The sequence below is a fragment of the Cyclopterus lumpus genome, chromosome 10, assembly GCF_009769545.1.
Source record: "Cyclopterus lumpus isolate fCycLum1 chromosome 10, fCycLum1.pri, whole genome shotgun sequence".
NCBI classification, from domain to species: domain Eukaryota; kingdom Metazoa; phylum Chordata; class Actinopteri; order Perciformes; family Cyclopteridae; genus Cyclopterus; species Cyclopterus lumpus.
In genome coordinates this window covers 14769613-14782251 of record NC_046975.1, presented here as the reverse complement: position 1 = coordinate 14782251, position 12639 = coordinate 14769613, and the positions used below count along the sequence as shown (strand labels likewise).

Here is a 12639-nt window from a genome sequence, read left to right as displayed (position 1 = left end):
AACCTGAGGAGTCTGGGATATGTCTATTAAGCATTTTCTGAAAGGGAGAAAATAAAAAAAGATTCTGCTAAAACAGCATTCTGAGTTGTAGAGTTAGCTACTGTCTTTTTTTTTTTTTAGGGGGCCAGTGGGGAGAACATTACATTAATCCATAGCCTGCTGGTATTGAAGGCATTCTCCCTGTGGCAGCATGGGTTCCCTCCGGGTTCTCCGGCTTCCTCCAACAGTCCAAAGACATGCAGCTCAGGTTAATTGGACTCTAAATTGTCCGTAGGTGTGAATGTGATTGTGAATGGTTATCTGTCTCTATATGGGCCCTGCGATAGACTGGCGACCTGTCCGGGGTGAACCCTGCCGTCTCCCAATGACTGCTGGGATTGGCTCGAGCCCCAAATAGGAAAAGCGGTTTGGAGAATGGAATCCAGATGTGAATAGATGAAATATGCTTCATAGGGTGAATCTGAAAGCCACAGGTTAAGATGAAATGCTCCCATCATGTGGACTTTTCTTTGGTGTAATTAGAGAGTTGTTGTATACCACATTAGAAGCTTTGGTGACAAATGACTTAACGAGCTACACAGGCAGTCCTAATTATTCTGCAATTAGAAATGTAATTATGGGCTGCTCCAACGGCGGCTTGCTAGTCGGCTAGCAGTGTGAGGGAGCAGAGACGGAGTGAGCATCACATTTAAATGCCAGCTAATCTTTCAAAGTGCATCGGCCCCCAATCACAGACCCACTTCTTTAATTGTGGACTGCACTGGACCAAGTTGAGGCAATACGGTTGATAATCCATCATTGCAAACCTACATTGGGTAAAACTACTGCTTTAAATGTCCCTAAACCAGTAACAACTCGTGTCCAGATGACTGCTCTTCTAACCTAACAGACAGAGTCAGGCCCGGGGTGGGTAATCGGGAGAGTTCCCGGTGGGCCGCTTCACTTCTGGGCCGGTCGAGAAATTTATTTGTTGACATTTGTCACGTTAGTTCGTCTTCTCTTAAAGTGGAAAGTATCTGCATGGGTTGTACCATGCGAGGAAGTTCACCGCTCCCAAATAGAGTCGGTTCGGTCCGTAGCCCGTCTTTTCCAAAAGGTTTTCTCAGATAGGCTACGGATAGCTGGGCCGGCCCGACCGCAGCGATACGCGTCAGGGAGGATGGACGGGAGGAAGAGGGCAGGAGGGGCTGAAAAAGCCAGGTTGAAAAAAAGAAAGGCATTGGAGAAGGATGCTGCCCAATGTGCCAAGCTTACTGATTTATTTTCAAGAGGACAAACACAAGTGGCAACTGGTAAAGAGAGACAAAGGCCTAATGATTAGCAACGTAACTATTCGGCTAACGTTGTAGCCTTGATTAATAGCGTTGTAGCATTGTCAACCTATTCCCAAGCAAAATATTAAATTGAATTAAAATATTAGCCTTTTTATCTCACCCAAAATATGGCGATCCATAGACTTTGCAAATATTATGCAAATATTGATATTTAATATTGATATTGAAGTATGCAGTAATATGTAGCTTCGGAGCAGCAGATAAGACTATAAGAAGTATACTGTACTGTGAGTTGAACTTTAAACATTAGTTCAATATGCCTCTTTGTTGAAGAGTGGGATATGTTTCAAATGTTTTATTTATTTATTTCTGCTTTTGTTAATTTATCAACCTATCCTTGTGGAATAGTGGATTATTTGTTGTTAACTTCTCATCTTGAGTGGATTATTATTGTTGTATTTAACCTTTACATTATTTGTTGGACCATGGTATTAATTTAAAAAAACTACAGGATAGTAAGAGCTGAACTGTTGCTTCATTTATCCAATTTCCACTACCATGGAAAAAGTGGTCTGGTCTTGAGCCTGAAATTCCCGGTCTGAAAAGTGGCCCCACACAGAGTTGTCAAGTGTTGACTGAAGGCAGGCAGGTAATGGATTGAAATTGGATTTCCCTCAGCCCTTCATTGTTATGTCAATAGTTGTTAGGTTGCTAAATAAGTGTAAAATATGCATCATGCAGTGGCGGGCCGTGCATTTCGGACCCAGGCCTTATGTGCCGTCTCGACTATAGCTAAACACCCTAATCACTTCAATATGACGCCACAGATACAGGTTACTATTTGTTTCGTGTAAACACCTCATATTTGACAAGTGAAATAAAATGTTACATGAAGCGCAACACAAATATGAATATGCCCTTGGAAGTATTCCTATGGAAGACATGCCCATTTAAAATACTTGAGAGGGCCTTCGAGATACCTTGACGTTGTGATTGGCCACACGGCCCGCGTGACCATTAACATGCGATGTGAATGGATAACGAAAAATAATTATAATACATGTAGTGTATTTGTGAAAAACAATTACATTATAAATATATATATATATATATATATATATATATATATATATATATATATATAAACAAAAAATGTGAATATCTCCATTACTTGTGCATCCGTGGAAAACGTTGCTCATGTCCCCTTCGTCTCTGATGATATCTCTTCCGACCACTTCTTGCTCTCTTTGCCGGTGGCTCGGTGTTGAAGTGCCTTCTCCAGCAAGGATATCACTCTAACTCTGTCTTTCATTTAGATTTGGTGCCCAGTAGCTTTGAAGGGAGTTTTCGGATTCATGTCCACTCACTGACATGATTTGTCGTGCCTCCAACCAGCATTAGAGAGTTTGCACCAAGGTGCTGCGCAGGCAGTGATTGCTTGAAATGAAACTAACGGTCGCGCAAAATCTACCTGTTATTTTGAGTGCGCACTGATATGGAACGCTCAGATAAATGTAAACAGGTGTACAGTACATTCTGGCTCAATACAGTACACCCCGTGACTCACTCTCAACCAATCAGAATGCTTGATTTCATCTACCCGTATCATAATTAATAATAATTTATCATTAATTATGTTGAACTCTATGTTTACCCGCAGACAATTATCACATTTCCCATGTTCAGCTGACCTTCTGCGCACCGACTAAAAGAATCGAGGGTATGTTATCTTTTAATTTACTGGAATTAATGAGTTGGAAGGGCATCCAATGAACTCTCTCTATATTTTAGCCATAATTAGAAACAAATTACATAGTTATTTCTAAGAAAGTACTTGGAAATGACTTGAAATGAACACCCATGAAATAAAGCATTAGCATATTTTGCCTTGTGTGCACTGAATTGTTTTTGCACTACCAGTTTGTTTGGGCACATTTTCTAGCTTCAGGGTAAGACATGTGCACAGAGTTGCACAGACCATCCAAGGTCATGAAGATGAGTGCGATGTCATATTGATCCCCGAGGGAGTTCATTCATCTTTTCAGCTGGGGCATTAGTGTCGGGTCAGGTGCACAACAGGTATGTTGCAGTTGATATGGTCTACACTGCAGGGCCCAAAAACAAATACACAATAGCACTATATTATGTGTATGTTTCCGTATTCACACACATATTATATGCCGATCGCTATATTCTTTCAAGGTTTTAGCGACTGAGGTTCCCCTGCATGGTTTCCTGCCTCACATGAATACATGAACATATTGTTCCTCATTTCAGGGTCAGCGTGTGTTAGTGCCATGCTTGCAGGCAGTGTTGGGACTCATGCACCACAGTACTATGTTGTAGTAATGAGGCTCTCGTGCCAGTGATGACAGACGAGGCCTAAGAGGACATGGTCCTACTAACCCAACCCTGAGCTTTGGATGACCTGCCAGCCTACAGCCTTACTCTCCCTTTCACCATTCCAAGGATCAGCCGTTTTGGAAGCTTTGGGCTGCAACACTACACACCAGAGATCAAGAGGCACTGATCACGTATGACATTCCTCTCAAAAGGAGATTTTCTTTTAAAGATTTGTGTATTTTCACGAGTATAAAAACATCAATATCTCAAAGGAAGAACTTTTAGACACAGCTGAGAAAAAGAAACGTGACTCCAACACATTTGGGATCAGACTTTAATTGGACTTAAATTCACATAAATAACATTGGTTCATATATATTTTGTATATTATACAACTTTATATAATATATATTTCCCCCTATGATTTACATTCCTCTCTGCTAAAATTATCTCTTATATCTATGGAAACAGAAAGCCTTGCATGAATGCAAGCGCTGCCTTTTTGTGCTGTTTATCAAGTCCAAATGCCAAAAGGGAGAGGAGCGCGTTTCTCATGAGTTGTAAAAAAATAATTTCCCAAATTACAACAAACAAAAAAGCAAAACGGAGAATCTATTGCATTGTCTCTAAGGTTTTACACTGCACTACAAGGAGTGGGTAGCTATTGAAAATCATTCGCTGCATATATTTTACTGTATTGACTTGTGGCACAATAAAAGAAAAAGCACTGCAAAGTATATGATATTCATGAGAATGAACACTTTGTTTTACGTGTTCTTGTCAATGTTTTTTTTTTTTTTTTTACAAAAAAGAAGAGAGAATATGCTTGACGCAAGATAAGAAACCCCATCGTGAAGATGAGGAAAGAGTTATGAACCTGCTGCAAGGTCACGTAATCATGCAGTGACCCAGCCAAGCACCCCTGAACAGATGAGTTGAGCTTGTCAGTCTGGATCACAAACCTACACATGATCGTTTGGAGCCTGTGACCGACAGGCCTCCACAAGATGGGTGGATATCTAGCAGTCAGGTCACTAACCGGCCTGACAGAAACAAAGATAAACCACTCCTCATATCAAAGCTCTTACAGCATTGATCATCTATGTTGCCTGCAGCGGTCATGCAATCAATATCTCCATCAAACAATAATGGCTGACGCATCATCACACAGACTCCCTGCAGGTTGAAAGATGCACTGAGAGGACACAACATGTCAGGTTTTCACTATCTCTCCATAGCTGAGAGTTTTACATTACTGGATCTTTGCCTGAACTCGTCAATACGTAACCATAGTTACTAGCAAATGGTTGAAATCAGTGGGTGTTTTCAAGGACGAGCAAATCATAGCTTGAAATACAAATGTTACATTGACATTCAACATTAAGTATATACCTGGTGATGTGTAAAAAGAGTGAACATGGCTGTGAGTTGTCAAATCTAACAAGATGGTTTGTAATCTGCTTTTATTTTTTTTTAAACACAACCTCAAGTGTCACTGTCACAATCCCTCCTTACTGTTTCTGCTACACACTCTCTGAAGTCTGCATAAACTATAGTACATATTTGATTGTCTGAATTGGAGCCACTACCTGAATATCAAACCAGAGAAAAACTGTCACCCACACTAGGCCTTCAAATCCCAATAAAAAGCAAACAATGGATCCAGCTACAGCTTCTATCTGAATAGTGATGGGTGACAACAAGAGGTCAAGTCAGCTGGAAGCAAATATGCAGATGTGTTAGTCTCTGATGAAAAAACAAGATTGAACTTGAAAGAGCTACTTAAATTACCCAGTGAACCGGTGTGGCATCCGACAATGTTTCATGCATTTATCACAACAAGGCCAACCTAAACATGACGTGTGTGTAGGTCGGTGTGTGTATGTGTGTGTGTGTGTGTGTGTGTGTGTGTTAACAAATCACAGAGGAAAACACAATCATGCCATGACATTGCGACAGACAGCAAGTTAAAGTGTTAACCCCCTCCTTCCCTGATTAGTTGAAAACAGTGACTTTAAAAAAAGAAAACTATTAGTTTATCATATTTCAACATGATAACAAAGCGCATGAACATCATAATCATATCCCTTTTCTAAACAAGATAAAGTCACTATATGCTATTGAAAAGAGCCATGGGGAGGGAAAGTCCCTGTTTGTGTTCAAAGCACAGTGAAAACACCTTTCTAACTTTACAGCAGGGGCTTCTGAATCTGTGTATCAATTGTTCTTTTCCAAAATTGGAAATTGAAACGATTTTGGATTTCTATCGAATGTGAAAAGAAGAATTGATACACAGATTATTGTGGAAATTTACAACTAGACAACAACAAAAAAATGTAACTGTATTTTATTGCAATACTTTATAATGGTTGACATCCAGTACCCATAATCAATTATTTACCATAATTGATCATTTTTTTATATATACGAGTACGAAAATAAGGTGATGCAGAATTTTCCAGAGTGAACACAACCAGCAGTAGTCTAGTTGTCACTTTCCTCCCCATTACACCCCTGTCACTCAGCTCAATCTACTTTAGAGGGGATATAGTGTTCATTAAAAAGTGCATCAATAATATGTTGAGATCCTCTTTTTTTTGTCATAAATAACTTTTGTTTCTTGAATATTCAATAAACCTCTTATTATACAAGTTGAGTAGTCACATGATTCAAATCCCTGTGATCATATAATATCTGGAAGCTACAACCAGCCAAAACAAAGACTGCCGAATCAAATCCTGGAGGAAGATCAAGGAAAAGACTTTAGCAATGACCACTTACAGCTACTGAGGCTACGACACATGAGAAGACATGTGATGCAAAACAAAAGTCCACAGCTAGCATGTATTAGCATGAGCAAGATGGCGGCATGTAGTTCTCTTGATAAAGTGGAGTCAAAGAAGGCACATCAATATTCAAAGGAAGAAATGTTACAGGACATACGCTTGCTTTCTGGGAGTTAGATTGGAAGAATGATTACACTCTCATGTTTGTGTGCTAAATATGAAGTTATACAAGTAGCAGATGGTTCGTTCAGATTAGAACAAAAGGTGGGAAAACATCTGGCCTGGCTCATTTAACTCGCAAAAAAAATTATTTAATTTAAAACTATTCCTTTAGCTGCAAATTAATTTACAGTTTAATTTAGCTTTTGTCAGATTTAGTTCACTTGATATATGGAACATTTAAAATAAAAGCAACAAATCTGTAGTCTGAGGATTCTTCACTGTTTTTTCTTGTTGTTGCTGCCTCTGAATTCTGCTGTGTTTTTAATCTACCACAGGTGTGATTTGATCATATGTTATAACTTCAAACTCTAAATAAATGGCTGACGGCTGGGATCAGATCAGGAGGAAGATAAATCAAAAAGGAAGACGTTAAATATTAAACATTAAACCAGATGTCCAGCCCTGCCCTCAGTGACTCCAGGGCCTCAGATGAATTTAAGGTCTACTGACAGTTGTAGTCAAGAGATCGTGCTCCTATTCACTGATGGATTTGCAAAGCATTGGATGGCTACAAACTAACAGGACTGACATCTTTCCAGACTGGTGTGTATACCTCCAACACTTTCTAAATTCACAAGAAAGTTACTGGTCTGCTCTTAATGCAGAGGATAGACCAGAACTCAGTCCCACTGGCAATGTCTTTCAGCTCCCATCAACCTTCAGTCACCGGGGCTGAGCGGACTCTGCTCGGCATTCGTGAGCCTTTTCAGTGGCAGGTCTTCATCCCGGTCAAGTATGGTGACTCTTGCCGGCACAGGCCCATCTGCTGCTGTTGCTGCTCTTGCAGATCTGAGGCCACACCGTCGACAAAGTCGGGGACGGGGAGACCTGATAGTATCATGACTGACTTGTTCCAGATCATGAAAGTGGGTACAACGGGCAGGAGGAAGGAGACTTCAAAGGTGTGAATGTGCTGGGAGTTCATGGCATCATAGAAGGTCAGGGAGTTGTTGTCGTAGTCCAGCAGGACTCCCAGCCGCCTCAGCTGCAGGCTTGCCTCCACCAGCATCTCCTTGCCATCATGGCGCACCATAAAGTTGTTGTTGCAGCGCGAGAACACCCATGAAGACGAGTTCTTGCCACTCCATTCGTTTTTTGGGGCTGATTTGTAAGCCACGCCGATGGCATACCTGCAGGGAAGGAACATTTTGGAATATATTAGTGATCTGAAACCAAAGTCGTCCTTAATGACTTTACTTGCACAGTCAAGCTACCTCATGCTGAGGACACACAATATAGGCACGGGCCCTTTGGGTCTTTCCTGCATGAAAAGGTCTACTTCAGAGCCAATTAGTGAAAAGAATATAAATAGGACAAGAGTATACACTGTGTGCAGTAAGTGTGTCTGTTTTGTTTGGGTTTGCACAACAGCCCAGATTTAAACTCCATAGAGAAAGATATTTTGGTTTATCGAGCCTCCTTGCTGGTTTATATGATGCAGTCTTTTACATGTGTGTTTCTTACCATGTGGAGGCTCCCAGCAGCACCTCCCAGTAGTGGCACCCACTGTCAATGAAGACGTTACCAGCTGCCCCATAGGAGCCCGTGCTGCTGAAGCGCTCCGGGGTGTGGCTCTTCTTCAGCGAGCTCTCGTCCTTCTCCATGGTCAGACAGTCGTTGGACAGACGCAGCTTCTTGTGGGCCGTTTTTGGATCTAACTTGAAGGGTTGACCTACAAAGAAATGTTATGCTTTCAAGGGCCTATTACTGTGTGTTAGCAGCTAATGTTGCTAATGATAATGATAACATCAAAATCATCATCAACGAGTTCACAAAGGGTTCTCCGTGAAAGGCATAACAACTGTTACATGATGAAACAATATATGGAGACAAAACAGATATATATGTACAAGCTCTGTAGCTTCTTCTTTATGTATCACACACTCAAGGTAAAAAAATATAACATTTCCCAATTTCAATTCATTTAAAAAATATGTTTTGTTTGTCATCCCTGGATATTGTTTAGGTGTAAAAAGTCAAACAGATAACACAAGATCAGAATGTGAAAGAGCTGAGAGTGAGAATAAAAATGAAAGCAAGATTTTAACTAAGAGCGGCAGCAAAAGACGAAAACAAATAGAAGTGGGGTGAGAAGTGCTCGCAGAGAAACTCACAGAGAGAGACAGAAAAGGAGAATGTTTGAGATACAAGGGCGAGAGTCTAAACTTCAAAGCCTCTCGCAGCCTTTGGTGAAAACATTTTATAACAGTGGAGGAAGCCACCCGGCATTTTCCTCAGCGCCTTCTGCCTTCCATCACACAGACTTGGAAATTAGCCTTCACTTCCACTGCAGTAGGTAGCTGCTGAGGCTATTCAGTGGAAATGCTGCTATCTGGTTGCAACAATCCAATTTGCAATGACACCAGTAATTTGGGTGTAATGGGGGGGGGGGGAATTGAGTGGGTAATAGTAGGTGGCACAGAGAGAGAGAGAGAGTGGAGTTAGGGAGCGAGGAGAGAAGTTGAGGGGATAATATGATGCCGAAGATTCAGCAAAGGAGCCCCTCTATTTGTCCATGTGTGTGCGTGTGTGTGTGTGTGTATGTGTGTGTATGTGTGTGTAGGCTTCATGGAGGTTAGCCACGTCCCTTCCAGACCTGACATTTAACTCTGACACCTCTCATCTCATCTCTCAGCCTCCCTGAGCCTCCCACAGCTTAATGAGCGACACAATGACGATTCCGATTCCTCCTCCCCTCCCTCTATCTGCCCTTCCCTTCCCTTCATCCATCCATCCCCCCACCCGTCTCTCATTCTCATCCTCTCTCCTCTCTCCCTCTCCAATAATCCGCGTAGTGCGTGTGCATATGAGACGACGAGGCCAATGTGCTGCTGGCAGCCAATTACATTAATGCGCTCTCTTCTTTGAACTGCTTATCGCTGCCAGCGCAGCCATTTCCAAACACTGGGGCTCAGTCATGCCTTTCCAGGGGATGACTCCTGAGAGCCAGGCTGTGCCCGAGGTTGGGGAAGGGGAGGCACATGTGACGGTAGAGGGCAAGCAGACACACACACAGCACATCAACTCCGGCCTACACACAAGCAGACATACAGTATAGTAAATGGCCAAGTGGAAATGTTTTGAACCAACGTCAGCAGGAATCTTGTAAATGGAAAAAGTCATGCATTATGAGCGTGGGTTTAAATGGTGCAATCTTCGTATGTAGGAATAAATGTATATATACACATGAAGCTGGTAGAATACAGAATACTCAAAATAAAACTGAACTTCGAGGTTTGCAAAATGGAAGATGCACCACTTGAATTACTGTTGCACTTGCTTTTAGTTGCCACACTGTTCGCACTATTCACATAAACCTCAAGCCATAATTGTTTGCAACTGCTCAACATCATCTGTCATGTGATGTTGTGGGCTGGTTATTTGTATTAAGTATCATTTTTACTTCCTGTTTTGAGGAATGTGCAAACACCCAAAATGAGTCACAAACTCATCAGTGGTGGAAAGTACATTGACTTAAGTACTATACTTAAGTATTATCTTTTTTTAAATCTTTGTATATGTATCGTATGCTGCTAAATACTTCTGAGAAGAGGAGAGATAAATATTGTTATTGTTAATATTGTTCTACTACAATTTATCTGACAGTTTTAGTGACTAAATCCTTTGCTGATTAAGATTTTACAAACAAAACACAAGATCAGTTTTTAAAACGTGACGCTTTGTTCTAAATTTAAGAATAACAAAGCAAAATTACAATATACATAATAATTAAACAGTATAAAAGAAATCCTTCTGCACTACACTTTTGACAATGCAGTACTATTTGCTTCTAATACTACTACTGCACTTTTGCATAAGTCAGAATGCAGGACTTAAGTAATACTCTACTTCTTCCACCACTGAAGATTATTCCCGTTGCAGAGTTTCCTTGAAATGAATAGACCTGCAGTCACAGTCATAGTGGTATTTGCTAGCAGCCCTCAGAGAACATGCCAAATTTGATTTCTACTGGAGAGCTGCACTGACGGCCTTAAGGCTGTAGAACGAGTGTGTGGTGCAATACGTCAGCAAGGAGACCAATTCAAAATAAGAAAAGTATATATGACTATATGTCGAAGAGAGTTCAGAATCGTTTTTATATCAGCTGCCTGCGTAAACCACGCGCGCACACGTACGTGCGCGCACACACACGCGCGCACACACACACGCACACGCACACACACGCACACACACACACACACACACACAAACACACACACGCTGTCAGGTTGTACATTACTGAAAATAAACGACAAGATAATGGCACAGTACATCCGGGACTAGGTTTGTTTGTCTGTGCTCAGTCTGCTCCCACTCGGTAAAACAGTAGCAATTAGAGATGTTTCCAGCTGTCTGCAGAGGTAATAAGTGCTCTCTGTTTCACTGCTTTGAAGCTGTGCATTGTTACCAACTAGGAAGTAATAAATGGAAACTTGTAAACCCGAAAAATAAAGTAAAAAGAGGGGGATAAATAAAAGGGGATGGTGTTGGGGGAGCATTTATAAAAAGCAATTTAGTTCCAACTTCAATTTGAAGGGTCCTTGTTGGAATACTTAAAGTGGGATAACATCTGGGTAATCGAATTTATTTCAATTCAGTGAATTTCACTCACGCTTCTTTCTTTTTTTTTCTCATTGGCTCACATTTTCACTGAGGGATATATTGAGTTGTCTCCATAAAGAGGGAGATATACAAAAAGAAGATCCAATTTACTGCATAACTAAATTCCTCCAGCATCGGGGACGTAGAGCGTTCTCCAGAGGTCCAAAAAAACCTTACATCTTTACACATCTCCGTTAAACTTGCCGATCATTTCAAGTCATTAAAATGCATGGCTGTGTGCCACTTGGCCTCTAATTGACTGATCCATATGTAATGTGGTGTGTAATCCAACAGTGCTGTCGACTAAAACACGCATTTACACTGGCGACATTAAAAATGCATCGATCCTGTCTCACAGCAGGCGGATGAGGTGCACAGCAGGTATTCCTGGCCCTGGGTCTCACATCTGGTTTGCTCGCCTCTTACTCTGCACTTTTGTTTGTCTCTTTCTACTCAATATCCACAAAAACGTAAAATGTCTGTGTCGCAAAGACAAACAGTAGTCACTGATCTTCTCCAACTTCACCCTTTGGTGAACTCAGCAGTCTTCAGAGACCAGTGGTAGAAAATGATTTCAGAAAAGCTTCTGGGTCTGCTTAGAATTTCACTGTGATTAAGGAGCCGTTAGAGTAAAAGCTTGTGAAAGCTTGTTTTTCCTTAACGAGAGTCACTGTCAGTACTATCGGTTGTGTGTAGAATTGAAGCATTCATTAAAACTCAGCTTGCGTGTTAATGATTCAGTCTTTACTCCTGTATCAATGATATTGCATAAACAAAGGCTTGAAAATAATTATTGATTAATATCAAGGTTTGCTTGGTGAGGTGTGCTCCTCTGTCTGTCTTGGAGAAGGGACAAAAAATCATAAAAAATTCCCAGCCAACTGGCATTTTAACACACTCCCAATCTCCCCCTCCACCTGCTGGCATTTCCACCTGCTCAGTGAGTGAAGGACGGTGCTTTGAACTCCTCATTGTCGAGCCCCAAAAGCCGAATGACAAAACACGGGGATATATTGCTGCTTAATGTAAAATCCCAGTTCAAATTAGCTTGTTTGTTCTATGCTGTCAGAGTGAAACTTTTTTTAAATGTTATAGCCATGACAGCCTTGGAAAAGTTACAGATTAAACAGGATATTTTCAGCAAAATCCCTTGAAGACCATAGCCAACAATGGGGGAGTGCAGCCCATTGGTTCCCCCGGGGTCACACATATTTATATTCATTTAAAAAATAGTAGTTTTGAAAAATTTCTTCAGTAATTGTTTTGCAATGTTACTCTAACAACAGTAAATAGTGTATTTGTTAGGACTCTTTTCAGCTTCAGACAACAATGGAGGTCTATGTAAATAATAAGGTAGGGAAGGTAAATTCAAATGTTTTTCTTTTGTCTTTTCATGGGAGAAACTTGGGAAT

At 41.0% G+C, this 12639-nt stretch overlaps 1 protein-coding gene across 2 annotated transcripts in view; it reads right to left on the bottom strand.

Annotated features, from left to right (window-relative positions):
* Nucleotides 1–4417: 4417 nt before the first annotated feature.
* The window catches only part of mid2 (midline 2), a 129650-nt gene continuing 121428 nt past the window's right edge, over nt 4418–12639 (bottom strand). For both annotated transcript variants that reach the window (XM_034544237.1, XM_034544238.1), the window contains 2 exons: nt 8090–8297; nt 4418–7755 (listed from right to left, as the gene is read on the bottom strand). In XM_034544237.1, coding sequence (XP_034400128.1) covers nt 7332–7755; nt 8090–8297 — 632 coding nt within the window. In that variant the 3' untranslated portion in view covers nt 4418–7331. The remainder of the gene's footprint in view (nt 7756–8089; nt 8298–12639) is intronic.